General features: G+C 43.5%; 1 protein-coding gene across 1 annotated transcript in view; it reads left to right on the top strand.

Moving 5' to 3' along the window:
- Nucleotides 1-16,782, top strand: part of LOC140392312 (CUB and zona pellucida-like domain-containing protein 1) — a 33,267-nt gene that overhangs the window by 8,059 nt on the left and 8,426 nt on the right. The window contains exons 5-10 of the mRNA XM_072477628.1: nucleotides 950-973; nucleotides 1,115-1,237; nucleotides 6,608-6,634; nucleotides 8,536-8,547; nucleotides 10,706-10,853; nucleotides 14,917-15,125. Of these exons, the coding sequence (XP_072333729.1) occupies nucleotides 950-973; nucleotides 1,115-1,237; nucleotides 6,608-6,634; nucleotides 8,536-8,547; nucleotides 10,706-10,853; nucleotides 14,917-15,125 (543 nt within the window). The remainder of the gene's footprint in view (nucleotides 1-949; nucleotides 974-1,114; nucleotides 1,238-6,607; nucleotides 6,635-8,535; nucleotides 8,548-10,705; nucleotides 10,854-14,916; nucleotides 15,126-16,782) is intronic.

Genomic DNA, 16,782 nt, shown 5'->3' with positions numbered 1-16,782 from the left:
ACATCAGTTCTGTGGGCCATATCCATCCTTCAACAGCGTTTATATCTTCTCAGTAAATTCATGACACTCATGCTGTGGGTTATGGCCCACGCAATATCCAAAATGGGTCTGTTTGAACTCAGTAATGAGTGCCCATCTTACAGCTCACTGTTTGCTCTTAACTATTAGTTCTCTGGACCTGTGAGGGTCCAAAGTCGGCAATCTGCCATCTTAGCAATTGGTGGAACCATGTGCCTTGAACATAGCGCTCCTTCTGAGGTTGTGATTGGCCACCCGGCTCACCTACAGGGGGGACATTGCAAGAGTGTGTGCCATGTGGGCATCAATGGAAACAGCTGGTGGCACAGTATGTACCTGCGGAAGTGCACATGGTGTGGGGTGAGAGAACAAATATAGAAGCAGATTAGTGTTCTGCTTCTTTGGGTCCAAAATAATGCATGTCAGTCGGACCTAAGGGGGCGTTTCAGCTCTCCCTAGATTTATAATAATAATCTTTATTTTCACAAGAAGGCTTACATTAACACTGCAATGAAGTTACTGTGAAAAGTCCCTAGTCGCCACACTCCGGTCGGCCTGTTCTGGTACGTAGAAGGAGAATTCAGAATGTCTAAATTCCCGAACAAGTACATCTTTCGGGATTTGTGGGAGGAAACCGGAGCACCTGGAGGAAACCCACGCAGACACAGAGAGAACGTGCAGACTCGGTACAGACAGTGACCCAAGCCGGGAATCGAACCTAGGAACCTGGATCTGTGAAGCAACAGTGCTAACTACTGTGCTACCGTGCCCAACCATCATTTCCAGTATGTTTGCATGAGGGATATGGTGGGTGGAAGAACAAGGGGCAAGTATGGATCCCCTTGTCTGCCACACCAAGCTAAGTTTGAGGGTTGAATGTGTATGAAAATGATTCTTTTTACTTACGTGTTTATTTTCATTATTTTGATAGAGTCTCAGTCAGAAGTATCAAGAGGTATGGAAAAATGTTTAAGAAAATGTATTGATCTGCTTTTGAATGATAACATTTCATTACATTTCTTTTTAAATGTGTAATCGCAGCTTGGTTAGCAATGAACACAATTTCAGATCTAACTCGACATTTACTGTGTAACAGGACACGGTTCCTGCAGATACAACTGTGGTCGATATTCTTCAGACTGTTCCTGTGATTACAACTGTCGGTATTATGGCACCTGTTGTTCTGATTTCTGTGATCACTGTCCATACATTGATTACGGTAAGAAAACGTTCAGATCATAAACTCATATTTAAATTCATTCTGTTAGTATATTATAATTAAAATGATGACTGTTAATTTTAAGAATGGAACTCAAATGAAGATCACGTTTCACATTGTGAATCAGTGTAGCTGAGCCCAGATGGTGTGAGATTTTTTTCTGCAGTGTGTGCTGTGATCTGTGGCATTATGGTCAGGACAGATTTGTCTCTTGTGCTCAGCAGCCCCAATGGGAGACAATTGCTGCTGTTGGCAGAACACATGCTGGAGCTCCAGGAATGTGGAGAGACCCAAGCCACATACAAGCAGTGTTGGGAGGTGTGGGTTTTTTGGCACGTTCAGGGTCTGGGAAGATGCATGCAGGGAGGATCAGTGGTGTTGGCAAGGGGACTGTCTCGCAACACGCCCGCACCCAATGTCCAGTTCCTCAACCAGGCATTGATCGAGCGATTTCCCCCTCCCCTGTTGAAGACAACAAGCCCTCCACACAGTTTTATTTGTCCTGTATGTTGCATGGAGTGGTGTTATTACTAACAGTGGCAGGAAGTTGACCGGAAATGGTCATTATTTGGTCACTTAAGGGCCTTAATTGACAGAAGGGTGGGGTGACTGTACAAAGGCTTTCTGGCCTAGAACTAAATTCTAGTGGAGGTGGGAAGGAGGCACGTTTCTGGTATGCTAACATTCCACCTTAGTAATTACACTTTGTACCCCTAATATCAGTAACAATGAGAGCCGAAACTTCTGGGCAATTTCTGTGAGATTTCTGTTTTACAAATATGATGCGCGTTAAATCTATTGAGTCTGGGAGACAGAGTTGCAGAGCCAGAGTCGAACAAGGGTGGCTTTCTTGGGGAATGTGGCCAAAACCTGTACAGCCATTCTCTGGCCGTGTTGGGTCTGGCATAAAACCCACTATGTCAGGAGAGTTACGGGAGACCCACAAAACAGGATTTGTGCTGGACGTACAGCATTTTCCGATACTCCCGGCCTGCTCCAGCTGGCGTGATCAGGACCTCATGCTGTACCACAACGTCTACCGACCGGTGGCCCTGACGCCTGTTATCATGAAATGCATCGAGCGGCTAGTCATGAGACGGATCAACGCCAGCCTCCCGGACGGTCTCGATCCATTGCAGTTCACCTGTCGCCCACCGTAACCGGTCCACAGCAGATGCTATCTCCCTGGACCTACAATCAACATTCAAACCCCTCGACAACAAGGATACCTACATCAGACTGCTGTTCATAGACTACAACACCATTATCCCGACAAGACTAATAACCAAACTCTGTAATCTTGGACTTGACCCCTCCCTGTGCAGGTGGATCCTTGATTTGCTCACCAACAGACCGCAATCTGTCAGGATAGGTAACAGCACCTCCTCTACAATAATCCTTAACACTGGCACCCCGCAAAGATGTGAGCTCAGTCCTCTACTGTACTCCATATACATACACTACTGTGTGGCAAGATTTAACTCCAATTCGATCTATATGTTTGCGGATGATACGACTGTGGTGGGTTGGTTCTCAAGCAACGACGAGTCAGACGACAAAAGGGAGGTAGATCACTTGGTTGCACGGTGTATCGAAAACAACCTCTCTCCAAATGTCAGCAAAGCCAAGGAACTGATCATCAACTTAAGGAAGCACAGTACGACACGCCTCCATCTACATAAATCACTCCAAAGTGGAGATGGTCGATAGCTTTAAGTTCCTGCGGGTCACTATCACAACAGTCTGTCCTGCTCCACTCACGTTGACACAACAGTCAAGAAAGCCCAACAATAGGTTGGATTCTCTGCAGCCCGATGCTGTAATCGCGGCCAACGCTGGGGCAGACAATCCAGTTTGACGCTGAAATCGGGCCCGGTGCCGATCCGGCGATTCTTCGGGCACCAAAAATTGGCGTCACCGTGGAGTACACCGCGCTGCCGGGGGCCCATTGCCAGAGGACCGCTCATCAATCCTCTGCTCCCGACCGGCCGAGTTCCCGACAGCGTGGAACTAACCACCTATTGCCGGTCGGGATGCTCATGGGTCGGGCGTGGGTAGATCTGAGACCAGGGGGGCCTTATAGGCGGCCGGCGATTAAATATGCGGGGCTTGAGGGTCGGGCGGGTGGCCGATCAGGGGGTCTCTTTCTTCGGTGTGGCTCTGCCATCTGAGTCCGCCATGGAGCACGGTGCAGCCGCTGGAGGTCGCCGCCGTATGCATGTGCGGCCTCTGACCCAGAGGTGTGGGGGCCCGTATCTGCAGCAAAATCTGCGAAATTCACTCCGGGTCCCTGCTAGCCCTCTACAGGGCTATGAATTCATTGAACTTGCAGGAATTTCTGGGGTAAAACTCCAGCGTTTTTACACTGGCACGGGGACATAGTCTCATTTAGGGAGAATCCAGTCCAACGTCTCTACTTCCTACGGAAGTTAAAGAAATTCACCATGTCTGCCATCTACTCTCACAAACCTCTACAGATGTGCCATATAGATGCCTCCTATCCGGCTGCATCACAGCTTGGTATGGCAACTGCTCAGCCTAAGATCGCAAGCAACTGCAGAGTGTGGTGAACTCAGCCCAATGCATCACACAAGCTTGCCACCCCCATATTTATTCTGTATACACTTCCCGCTGCCTCGGGAAGGCAGACAGCATTGTAAGGGACCCCTCCCACCCAGGCTTTGCCCCCTTCCAGACCCTTCCATCAGGCAGTAGGTACAGAAGTCTGAAAACCCGCACATCCAGACTTAGGAACAGCTTCTTCCCCACAGCTACAAGACTCCTCAACGACTCCCCCTCCGACTGATCTGTTCCCTGTAAGACACTATTCACAACGCCCTATGCTGCTCTTGCTCACGTATTTGCTTTGTTTGGCCCTTGTTCCGCACTGTAACCAATTACTTATTTGTCGATGTACTTTGTTGATTATTCTTTTTGTCTACTGCGTACGTACTGTGTATGTCCCCTTGGTCGCAGAAAAATACTTTTCACTGTACCTCGGTACATGTGACAATAAATCAATTAATCAATCTATCAATCGAAAGGTTGAAAAACTGATCACAGCACATTCGCATTCATTTAAATCTCATTAGTGAGATTTAGTTAGTCGAATGCAGCGATCTCCCGGATTCAGCCCCTCCCCCCACAGCGGGAAGTCACCCGGGCGTAAATCACTACTGGTCCTTAAAAGAGGGACCAGGTGCCATGGCCTCTGAGTGGGTGCAAGAAGGTGAGTATCCCTCCCCACTCACCTCTAGGGAGCACAAAGGCACAGCAGCCGCTGGCCAGATGCCATGGGCAGGCCCTTGAAGGGAGCTGGGATTTGGGGACTCGGGCTTGGCAGCAGGGGGCCAGGTCAGGGGTCTCCAACAGGATGGGGGTTGCTTTGGGTCTGGAAACCTTTAAGCCTGCTTTCTTTCACCCCATAACAGAGCAAAGCACAGCTGCAACCTGTCTATCCTAAAAGTGTCTCACAGGACAGAGCCATTCTGCAGCTTGTTTCTTGGAGAAATATTTCACTCCCCTTGAAGTTTCAGTAGACTCTATGGTTTCACTGTTGCAGTGTGCCTTCTTTTATCCCTGTTTACTTGCTTGTTTATATTCCATTTCACTTCCTTGAACTTCCAATAGGGTTTGTGGTTTCAATCTTGCAGTGTGTCTTCTTTTATCCCTTTGTACTTGTTTTTTTACATTGAATTTCGCACCATATTGACTTTTACATGCCCCTCAATTGACAGCTGAAGGTTACCTCGAAGGAGGGTTTTGCTTTGTTTGCTTTTAGCACTTTGCTGTCCGTTAACTCTGAAGTGCTCCCTCTTTTAACCAGTTGTCCTGTCTGACCGCATTTTCTCTGTAGTGAATTTTTTTAACGCTTAAGTGCTTCCCACAAAGATCAGGTGCTCTGTCCGAGTGCTTTTTATTCATAATGGAATTTTTATGACTCTGAAGTGTTGCTGCTTTTTCATAGTGGGCTTGTTCCTAAAAAGTGCAGGTGTTCTGCTGATTGCAATTTTTTAGAGTGGATCTGTTTCAATCTCTGATTCCGGGGACGGGGAGTGGGGGGTGACTTGGAGGTCATCGTAGCCCGCAGATGGTCACGGACATGGCTAGATAGTGCCCTGGCACTGCCCTGGCATACTGGTAGTGCCAACTTGGCAGTGACAACATGGAAGTTGAAGGTTGGCACTAGCAAGGCGTGGGGGCTGAAGGGGGAACTGTGCGGAGCCTGAAGGGGGAGGGCCTGAACGGAGGTCCCTGAAAGGGGGGGCCTTTGGCAACCCAATAGCAGGTATCGCTGATTTTGGTTTGGGATGGCCTGATTGTGGGGGTGGGGTGGGGGGGGTGGTTTGCCTGTGAGAAGTGGGGCCTGTCTGTAAAGTTATTCAGAGATGGGAGGGTGTCCCAATCTCCGAGGATCAGGTCTTGATGGCGCTTTTGGGTCCCAGACATCCCATTATTGGCACTAATCACCCAAATAAAAGGCCAAGTGTCGGTGGATTGTGATCTGGATCACACCGATCCACCCAGTGGGAATCACACTCTGTGTAGCACTGCAGACCACACTTGAATTTTTTGGACAATTTGCACCCTGCATCTCTCAGTTTTCTGTCCACTGTGATATTGGAGGTGACTGGTCATCAGTAGTCCCAAGTGGGAGAATTCATTTTCTTCTCTCCTGTGCACCGTACCTTAATTGGGATAGTGGTTTTCCCCATTGTGCAGAGTGTAATTGATGCACACTCGTGGCTTTGTAGATTCTGTATCTAAATGCAGAGATGTACCCCAACCACAAAGGTTTACACTCACCGAATGTGCAGTGGAGCAAGGCCATTCTCAGCACATTGTCTTTTATTTCTGGATGGGGATGCGTTGTCTATTCTGTGTGTTGTGTGTGACAAGCTGGCTGCAACAGGTTCGATTCCGGCTTGGGTCACTGTCTGTGCGGAGTCTGCACATCCTCCCTGTGTGTGCGTGGGTTTCCTCCGGGTGCTCCGGTTTCCTCCCACAGTCCAAAGATGTGCAGGTTAGGTGGATTGGCCATGATAAATTGCCCTTAGTGTCCAAAATTGCCCTTAGTGTTGGGTGGGGTTACTGGGTTATGGGGATAAGATGGAGGTGTTGACCTTGGGTAGGGTGCTCTTTGCAAGAGCCGGTGCAGACTCGATGGGCCGAATGGCCTCCTTCTGCACTGCAAATTCTATGATAAACAGGCAGACTTTTCCTGTCCCTTTGTTCATAAAAATATGAATAATATCTGATGTTAATAATTTATTTTTGTGATGTGTTATATTAATATTTCTGAGTATGAATGGTGGATGATTCTTCAAAAATACTTCACAAAGCAAATAAGTTGAATGTTTTCCTCTGCAGGATATTGCAGTGTTTATTCAACAACAGGTCAGTAATATTTGCGTTAATTTTCAGTAAATTTGTCAGTTTGTATATTTGCTGATCCTGTAGCAATCACAACAATATGTCTTAATGGCTGGTCTCAGAGAATCACATCTTTGATTTGGTTAAGTCTTTTTAAACGGCCGTCAAACGTCTGCATAATATCTCTGTAAACTTGAGGACATCTAAATCTCTGCTGTCCATTCATCATTTGGGAGTTACAAATGGCCATCGGATATAGGGATTAAGTGAGACTGCTCTCTCCATCATGTCTAAAGGTGATGGGACATTGGCATTTACCAAGAGTGTTAAACCTCTGCCCGCATTTGCAGCATTCTTGACAGGCACAACCTTGATGGACATCAAGAAATGACCTGCTTACTCTTCTTTCCTTACTCCTGTTCCAACACATCAAATGTAGTTTGAGGCTTGAATAGATATGAAAAATCTCCTTGTTACTTATGCATTTAGTTTTATTATTTTTGTTGGGCCGAGTGAAACTACATCAACCTGTACAACACGGCATGGTGGCACAGTGGTTAGCACTGCTGCCTCAAGGGACTCAGGTTCGATTCTGGCAGTGGCTGACTGTCTGTGTGGAGTTTGTGTGTTCTCCCTGTATCTCTGTGGGTTTCCTCTGGATGCCTGGGTATCCTTCCACAGTCCAAAGATGTGCAGGTTAGGTGGATTGCCCCTCCCTAATTGCCTTCCATTTCAGAAGGCATTTGAGAGTGAAACACATTGCTGTGGATCTGGAGTCACATGTAGGCCAGACCAGGTAAAGATGACAGATTTCCTTCCCTGAAGGACATTCTTAAATCAGATATTTTTTAAAAATGACAATCAACGATGGTTTCATGGTCATCATTGCAGTTTTTATTGAATTCAAATTATGGATATGGCAGGCTTCGAAAATGGGTCCCCACATCTTGCCCTGGGCAAAACAGATGAGATCACAGGGTGATAAAATGTTTAACATTTTGAATTTAAAAAAACTTCTTTCATGGAGTATTGCCAGCAGGATCAGCAAGTGTTGGTCACTTTTAATTGCACTTGAGAAGATAGTGTTGAACCACCTCTTTGAAGCCCTGGTATAGGTGCATCCACAGTGCTGTTAGGAAAGGTGTTCTGGAGTTTATGACCCAGTGACAGTAAAGGAATGCTGATATGGATCCAAATTGAGATGGTGTGTGTCATAAAGGGGATCCCATCCATTTGTTGCCCTTGTCCTTCTAGGTGGATCAAAAAGAATGGATAGAAATAGACTGTTCCCAGTACTTGAGGGGTCTAAAGCTACAAATAAAGTTGCTGAAAAACGTGACATACTGTCAAAGTTTTTCATCTTGCATTGATCAGCATCAATTCGCAAGAATACCAATTCTAAAAAGAACAACAATTTATACTGTCAAAGAAGAGAGTGGTGATTGGTTAGCAAGTGGACTATGATTGGTAGAATTGGTATTCTTTCGAATCTGCAATGATGAATGGAAGATGAAAAACTTCAACAGCATACCCCTTCTGAACAATACTGAGTTTCAGTACCTCAAATAGCTATAAAATGAAATGTATTTTATTTAGAACAGAAGGCAGGGGTCACTTCCTTTCACAAAGTTATGAGGAGGTTCAATTTACTTCTCAGAAGAATGTACATCAATGTTCAAGATTAAGTTGAATAGGTAGAAAAGTGGATGAAGGGATATGATAACAAATTGTAAATATGAAAGAAGTATTTACATCCATGGTGGGTAAATATTAACATGGGTCTGTTGGGTAGAATAGTCTGTTCCAATTTCTATGCTTTGTATCTGTTATCTTTTACCTGGCAAACATATTTTATCATTATTTGTTTATGATTAACTGAATCATGTTCCTAATTATAATCTACACATTTCTTTTTATCTTATCAGCACAAGCACCAGGTAACTACTTTTAAATATTCCTAATCTTTTTCTTTGAACATAATCTTCCAACCAACGAGATTCCAAAATTAGATATATAAGGGCTGAGTTCTGAACAATTCTGGCTGCTTCAATATTTTCCTTTCAAACATTTTCTCATGACCTTCCATTTCACAAACATTGTGAGTAGGCTTGGGTACAGTTACATACAGCTCAGCAACCATCTGCTACTTCAATATGTTGTCGCTTTTCATGTATGACCCTGAAGTCTGTGGGTGAGCTGATCAACAGGGGAACGTGGGCATGGTGGAGATGCCATTTATCTGCTGCCCTTGTCGTTCTCAATTTGGTTGTCATGGGTTTGTAAGGTGCTGCTTTCGGAGGCTTGGTGAGATCCTGTAGTGGATCTTAGAGACGGTACACACTGCTGTTACTGTGCGTCAGTGGTGGAGCGAGTTAATGTTTGTGGAAGGGGTGCAAATCAAATGAATTACTTTAGCCTGGAAGATGTCAAGCTTCTTGAGTGTTGTCGAAGCTTCACTCATCCAGGCGTGGAGAGTATTCCATTACACTCCTGACTTTTGCATTGTAGATGGTGGACAGGCTTTGGGGAGTCAGAATGTGAGTTACTCACCGCAGGATTCCTAGCCTCTGCCCTGGGTCAGACTTCTCCAGCTGGTGCGATTCATCTCTTCTGTTGGCAGCGCACCCACAAGTTCCTGGCGGCTTGGCATGGCTTCAATGGGAGATCCCATTGACAAGCAGCGGGAGTATAGAATCCCACCACTAGCAAACTGTGCGCTGCTGAGAAACATGCGTCTGGGGGGGCCATAGAATCCAGCCCCTGCGCTTGTAGCCACGGTATTTATATGGCTAGTCCATTTATGTTTCTAGTCAATGGTAACCCCCAGAATGTTGATAGTGGGGGATTCAGTGATGGCAATTGAATAGCTATCAAATGTTAAGGGGTGATAGTTAGGTTCTCTCCTGTTGGAACTAGTCATAGTCTGGCACTTTTATGGTGTAAGTGTTATTTCAGCCCACACCCTGTTATTGTCCAGGTCTTGCTGCATTTGGACATGGACTGTTAGGTATCTGAGGAGCTGCAGATGGTGCTGCACATATTGCAATCGTCAGTGACCATCCCCTCATCTAACCTTATGATTCAGGGAAGGTCACTGATGAAACAGCTGAAGAAGGTTGGACCTAAGGCACCACCCAGAGGAACTCCTGCAGTCATGTCCTGGATTGACATCCAACCACCATAACCATCATATAAAAAGTCAAAATTTTTGTAATGCTGTAAATATTAGTTAGAGAAATGACATTAAAATACAAAAATCTAACGGTCTGCAGAAACGTAGACCATCACAAATCATTGAAGATTGGGCAGTGTAGACTGGATTTGATTAGAAATTTCAGTGTTGCAGAGTTGCAGTTCTTCATTTGCAGTTCTTCACATTCAGATCTAAAAATCACAAAGATCACCATTTTATGAATGAGGGCAAAAACATCCATGCATTGACGTGTGGAATATTTTGCGTAACTGGCCGTTCAGAATCAAATTCTTATGTAAGTTATTTTGTTGAGTTCTACATATTAGAAAATGCATGACCGTACCAAACACTCTGAAAGTTTATTCAGTTAATAGCTGGACCAGACAAACAGGAAACCTCCAGGTCTGATTGCCAATTAGGTCATCCTGGCCTTAGCCAAGACAACAGAACGGCTGCATTGGCCTCATTGCCCAGGTAAGCTAGTAAAGTCAAACAAAGCGTCAAATCAGGCTCCTCACAAACTGTCATTGCTAGATAGTGTGTATGGACATCCGGTGAAATCCGAATCAGGATCATCTGTGAGGGCCCAACAGTTAGCTTGTGAGCATTCACTGCCAAGGCAATCAACAGCGACATAAAACATTGTGACTGGTTTCCACATGGTAGCTGTGGAACTTTATAGCAACAACGAGTGAATGGGTGTAAGAGATCCTGAGAAAAGGAAGGTTATCCATGATCACAATGAATGATGAAGCAGGCTCGAGGGCCTGTATGGCCTACTGCTGCTTAGATTTCCTGTTCAGGAAAATTGGCAAAGAATTTTGGGAAATAATGAAGAAATAGATTGCTATTTTCTGATGTATTGCACCAGGTGAACTTATCCATTTCCTTACTGTTAATAGATGGATCTTGTGGAGGATATCTTGACGATGTCTATGGTTCTGTTCACAGTCCCAATTATCCATCCTCCTATCCAAATAATGCACAATGCATTTGGTATATAAGAGGGGGCATAAACCAAAGAATAAAGCTGGTGTTCACTGACGTTGAGTAAGTAAAAATATTTCCACTTTCATATTTATTGTGAAGAATGACAGGAGTATTTGTTGTTAGTTAACCATTGTATTCACTTCACTGAACATCAATACTCTTGGGAGAACATAATCTGATGTTGAGCATCGTAAATCTTAGGCCCCATACTTTAAACTGAAATATACCCTTCAGCAAACAGCAAGGAGATATTTTGCATTTTGTCAATATTATAGAAAGCCGTTAGGTTGCATATTGAAATAAAATCCATGTGACTGAAGCATCAGGTCAGAGATCTTTGCCTGTCTGGTTGACACTCCGTAGAATAGAATCAACATTCTGCTGTTAGAAAATGTACTCATATGATCAGGTGACCAGTGTAAGACAATATGACTAATTCATTTATGTGTGCTTTGCGTGAAGGCTGGTCCTTGGCTTATTGTCTGCTGATGCTTCATGCAGAGCTTATTTTCTTGTGAGTGGTGGCTTGCACTTACACTTTCGTGGGCAAGACAAGGAGCAGGTTCCCAATCTACCCCAGTCACAACAGGAAATGAACCTACGCTGTTGGCATTATTCTTGAACCATGTGCTATTGTCCAGCCATTGAGCTAACTGCCTGCAATCTGAAGTGATATCAACCAATCAATCAGAGAGCGAGAGGAAGATGGGCAGATCTTATTGAGATAAATTCAAGTTAATGAAATAAAAAGAAAGCAGAGGACTGGAAGGTTAATGTTACTGAAGTCAATGTAGATTATATATGCCAAGAGGCCATTGGTAACCATGGACTTTTATTGGAATGGTCCAATGATGATTGACAAAGTACTGCAGTGTTTGCTATACGGCTATGTAGGAAACAGGCCCATTCTTACCACTACCATCAGATTTTCCGGTTGAAATTCAACTGTTTGGCCATGTTATCTGCTCACCTTCTGTGGCCATCAGTTGTGGGACTTGAATCCGGAGCTACTAGCTCAGAGATAAGGACGCTACTACTGTAACATAAGACCATTCAGATAGATATAAGCTAATGCAATTAAAACAAAAAATACTGGATATATCAGTAAGTCTGGGAACTTCTGTGGAGCAAGTGAAACAGAGTTAACGTTAATTCTGCTGTTCACTACACAGAGACTGCCAGACTTGCTGAGTATTTCCAGAATTTCCTGATTTTATTCAGGTTTCAAACATCTGCAGTATTTTGCTTCTGTATATTAATAAATATTGAAATAAGATAGGTAACCCCTATGTATACAACAAAGGAATGCTCATTTACAAAATTGGTAGAACCAAAAGGTATAATTGTTAATCATTCGTCGAAAGCACTCTACTGGAATAAGATTTTCCCTTATCTCTCGCTCATAGATAATGTCTCCGTCCGGTTGAATGAATATAAAAAAATGTTTATTTCTTTAAGAGCTCATTTTGGTACATTCACACAAAATTAAATCGAAAGACTTTTTTCTGCGTGCCTTGAAATGTCCTTGAGACATCAACTAGTGAAAGCAAAAATTTCAAGATAAAAGTGACTCCAGATTTACAAAGTTAAAAGTTATTTCAACAAAAGGCCTTAAAGTAATTTTTCCGAATGCTTCAAGGATTCCCCAAAGGCTAAAATTCCTATCCAATCAGTCAAACAGATCACATTCTTAAGGGATTCCTTGTCTGCGTTTAGCCCCTTACTTAGTTTCATTGGTTCTAATTCTCAGCTGAGACCCACTTGCTTCATTCAGGGAAGTGTCAGTCACTTAAGAGGTGATTGGTTAATTAGACATTAATCAATTACTCCAAATTAATTATCTTTCCCACCGCTCTTATCCCACGTTCAAACTCCCTAGGTCACGTCTGGTCTCAGTTACGAGATTGTTTCAAACTCGTTGAATATACCCTCATATCAGTCAGAGTACTTGCAGTACATTATTCGTAACATTTGAGACAGCCGTGGTCATTCAAAAGATTAGCCAATTTTATAATTTACTCATATTTCGAAAAATTCAATAATTTTCAAGAATCATTTTATTTTCCAGTATATTTTAGCTAATATTTTAAAGGACCCTTCTCTATAATTGTTGAATCCAACAGTCAATATGAAGTTACTATAGCTCCAAGGGCAATCAAGTACTAGAAACATCTCAAAGACATTTAGTTACAAGTCAAAATTACCACGTATCAAGGACAGTAATTGTGTAGGATCTAGAGAGGAATGGCAGGACGTAAGCTGGGAAACTCCTCTAGTGTGTCCCAATTTTGCTGCTGTATCTGTAATGTTCACTCAGTCTGTCCGATGTTCCTGAATATCCTACGCTGAAGCTGCAGAAATTCCTTGCATTCATTCTTAAATTATGAAGAAACTTCACAGAATCAAACTAGGTCTTAACTGGGGAAATTCTAAAGCAAACACACTCAGGATGTTTGAACGGCATTTAATTTGAATTGGGAGCAAAACTGCTGAACATACATGTTCAAAATTATTATAGGTGGGAATAAACAGCCTGAGTTGAACAATGGAAGTTGAAACTAGATAGATATTCAAGTAAACTGGGGTCGGTTAGCTTAGACGGTTGGTTCGTGATACGGAGTAATGCCAACAGTGTGGGTTCAATTCCCGTATCGGCTGAGGTTAGCCTTCTCAACCGTGCCCCTCACCTGAGGTGTGGTGATTCTCAGGTTAAATCACCACTAGCCAGGGGAGAGCAGCCTATTGTCCTCGGGGACTATGGTGGATTTCATTTTGTTCAAGTAAAAGAAAAATACTGCAAATACTGGAGATCTGAAATAAAAATCGAAAGTGCTTGGAAAAATTTAGCAGGTCTGGCAGCTTCTGCGTAGAAAGACACAGATTTAATATTTTGAGTCCAATATGACTCTTCTTCGAAATGGATACTGTCAGATCTGCTGAGTTTTTCTGGCACATTCTATAGATATGCAAGTATACCCTTGATAATCTTGTAAAGCTAGGAGAGAATGTTTAGATAAATTTGTTTGAGTATTTACTAAGGCGAATCACACCAATTTGATTGAAAGAACAGGCTGGATGGATTAGGCAGCTTATGCAGGGGCTCAGTTGGTAGCACTTTTGTCACTGAATCCACAAGATTCTAGGTTCAAGACCTACTCCAGGGCTTCAGCACAAAAGTCAAGACTGACATTCCAGTGTGTGAGGAAACTCTGGGTTGATGGAGGTGATGGCTTCTGGATGAGATGTTGAACTGAGGCCCTGTCTTCCTGCTTAGGTAGATGTGGAAGATCCCATGGCACTATCTCAAAGATGTGCAGGGGAGTTATTCCTGGTATCTTGGCCAATCCCTCAGCCAGCATTACAGAAATAGAAATTTGCTGCTGCAACTTGACTGTCACTCTCCCTATTTTACAATGGTGTCTAAACTGCCAAAGTATTTAATTGGCTGTAAAATTACTTAATATTTAATTGTATTAAGTATTTAATTGGCTGTAAAATGCTTTGAGACACCTGATGGTTATGAAACGTGCTATATAAATTCAAACTTTTTTTTAACATGTCTAGTGGGGAGATGATGAGTAGAGTAGTAATGTCACTAGACTAATAATCCAGAGGCCAAGGGTAATTCTCTGGGTTCATAGGTTCAAATTCCATCATGGCAGCTAGTGGCATTTAAATTCAATACGTAATTCTGGAATTCAAAACTAGTCCATGAAACTATCATCAATTGTTATTTAAAAAAAAACACCCATCTGGTTCACTGATGTCCATTACGGAGAGAAATCTGCCATCCTTTCCTGATCTGGCCTACATGTGACGCCAGACCCACAGAAATGTGGTTGACTCTTAACTGTCCCCTGAAATGGTCTGGCAAGCCATTCAGTTCAAGATAAATAAGGGATGGAAAACAAATGCTGGCCTTGCCAGAAAAGCACGCATCCAAAGGAATTTAAGCAATATTTAATGTCCTTTGTTTAGGTCCTGAAATGTCTTTTAGTGATGCTTAAGCTTGAAGACATATATATATATATAATGATCTGATTTATTAAGTAAGTTAATTTTTTAAAAAAGAGAATGGATTGCTGCAGCATTTATTTTGAAACTATGATACTTGTCTCAACAGGCTGGAGTTTACATCAACCTGCTCGTATGATTATATTGCTGTTTACGATGGGCCCTCAACCAATTCGCGTTTGCTTTCTAAATTCTGTCAAGGATCAGATCAGATATTTAACTCATCATCGAACAGTATGACCATTTATTTTAGATCTGATTCCAGTGTTACCAGACGGGGGTTTACTGCAACCTACTACATTCTGCCAAATGATGACGGTGAGAATTATTACATTTCTTGTCTCAAAATTGCAACTTTAAGCGAGAAGAAATGTAGAGAAATGGGGCTTGGTCGATGTAACACATTTGAATTTCAATTCAAAAATCTTTATCCGTATGTTTAACTAGAAATAGAACCAAAATATTGAAATATATAGATTTCCAACTTACCACCCACGTATAATACTGGTCATACAGTCAGGCAACCATTATAGAAGCTGCCTGATATGATTTGTAAATGATTTATTGACATCAATCACAACACAAGTTTTATACAGCATCGTCAAGCTGAAAATCTATCCCACCTTTTCAAAGTAGTTGTAGTCACGTTTTGCCTTTTCATATGGACACTTTTGCAGGCTTTCTTGTTGATTTACTTACAAAGCTAGTTTAAAAAGGTGTATCCTCTGAGAAAAGGTGGATGTGAAGATACGCTAAAAAAAATGTTAGTTAATTCAACTCTTTCATGCACCACCCCCCTTCCCTGGCCCCCCCTGGATATCTGTGGACCCCCTTCCTAATGGAAAAGGCACCCCCAGGGCCCGGCTCCTGGTAGTGCAAATCTGACACATGGTTACTATGGCACTGCCAGCCTGGCACTGCACCTGGCACCCAGGCAGTGCCACCCAGGTGCGAAGGGTGGCACTTCCTAGGTATCCTGGTGGAAGTACCAAGTTGCCCGTTTGCCAAGGGAGTGCCAGGGCACTACTTTGCGCTGCCCCCAACCACTTTGGGGTCTTTAGTGGGCTGCGAGACCCCCTGAGGTACCATCACACCTGGTTCACGTTTGTAGAAACCAGTGCTAAGCATCACCCGGTCGAGGTCCCCCTGGCGTGGCTGTTGACTCCCGGGCAGCGGGTGAAAGCAGTGCCCGGATTTTTAAACGAGCCACTTAAATATGCTGATTTGGACCATGCCCAGCGAGGGCATGATCCAGACTGCGGCAGGCAGAGCAAGTCAGTTGACTTGTGATCGTTTCGGTGCCCAGCGGGGAGCCAGATTTGGGGCTCTCGTGGGATTCACCCATTGCGACCGTCTATACGCAATGCAGTAGCTGAATCGCGCCCCTGAATTCCCAGTTTCAACTCAAAGGGTTGCAAGTTTTTACATTTCCATACTTTTACTGAAACAAACCAATCAAGCTAAAATCAATCAGTCAACCAATCAATCAAACTAAAACCAATCAAACTAAAATCAATCAAACTAAAATCAATTCTGGCTAAACATTACTTAGTAGGCAATTAATACTTCAAACTACAGAAAACATATCTCCCCATTATTTCCCAACACGGCCAAAAACAACACACTGTATTTATGTTTCACACTGCGCTCTCCGCAATCTATACAGGAACCACTCTAAACTTCCAGCTTCCAACAGGCTTGTTTTCCCCCCCCCATTTTGCTAAGCTGTTGAGGCATGATCAATTTGACTGGAGACGAAGTTGAATCCAAACTGAGGCTTTATTAGTATCAGATGTGTGGCCTCCCACAGCAGCTGGCGAAATGGCTGCGAGCTGGAGGCCTGATAACATCAGAACCAATCCCAGTTACAAAAGCGCCCCGCATAAGGAGATCTGAGTGCTCCTTAGCTGTAACGTCCTGGCAGTCACAGTCCCGAACTAGTGGGATCAGTGCCCTCCAGAAGTCCTCGATTGCC

The sequence above is a fragment of the Scyliorhinus torazame genome, chromosome 16 (assembly GCF_047496885.1).
Source record: "Scyliorhinus torazame isolate Kashiwa2021f chromosome 16, sScyTor2.1, whole genome shotgun sequence".
Lineage (NCBI taxonomy): Eukaryota > Metazoa > Chordata > Chondrichthyes > Carcharhiniformes > Scyliorhinidae > Scyliorhinus > Scyliorhinus torazame.
Note: the sequence above shows the minus strand (reverse complement) of the source record. Positions and strands in the feature narration are given on the sequence as shown.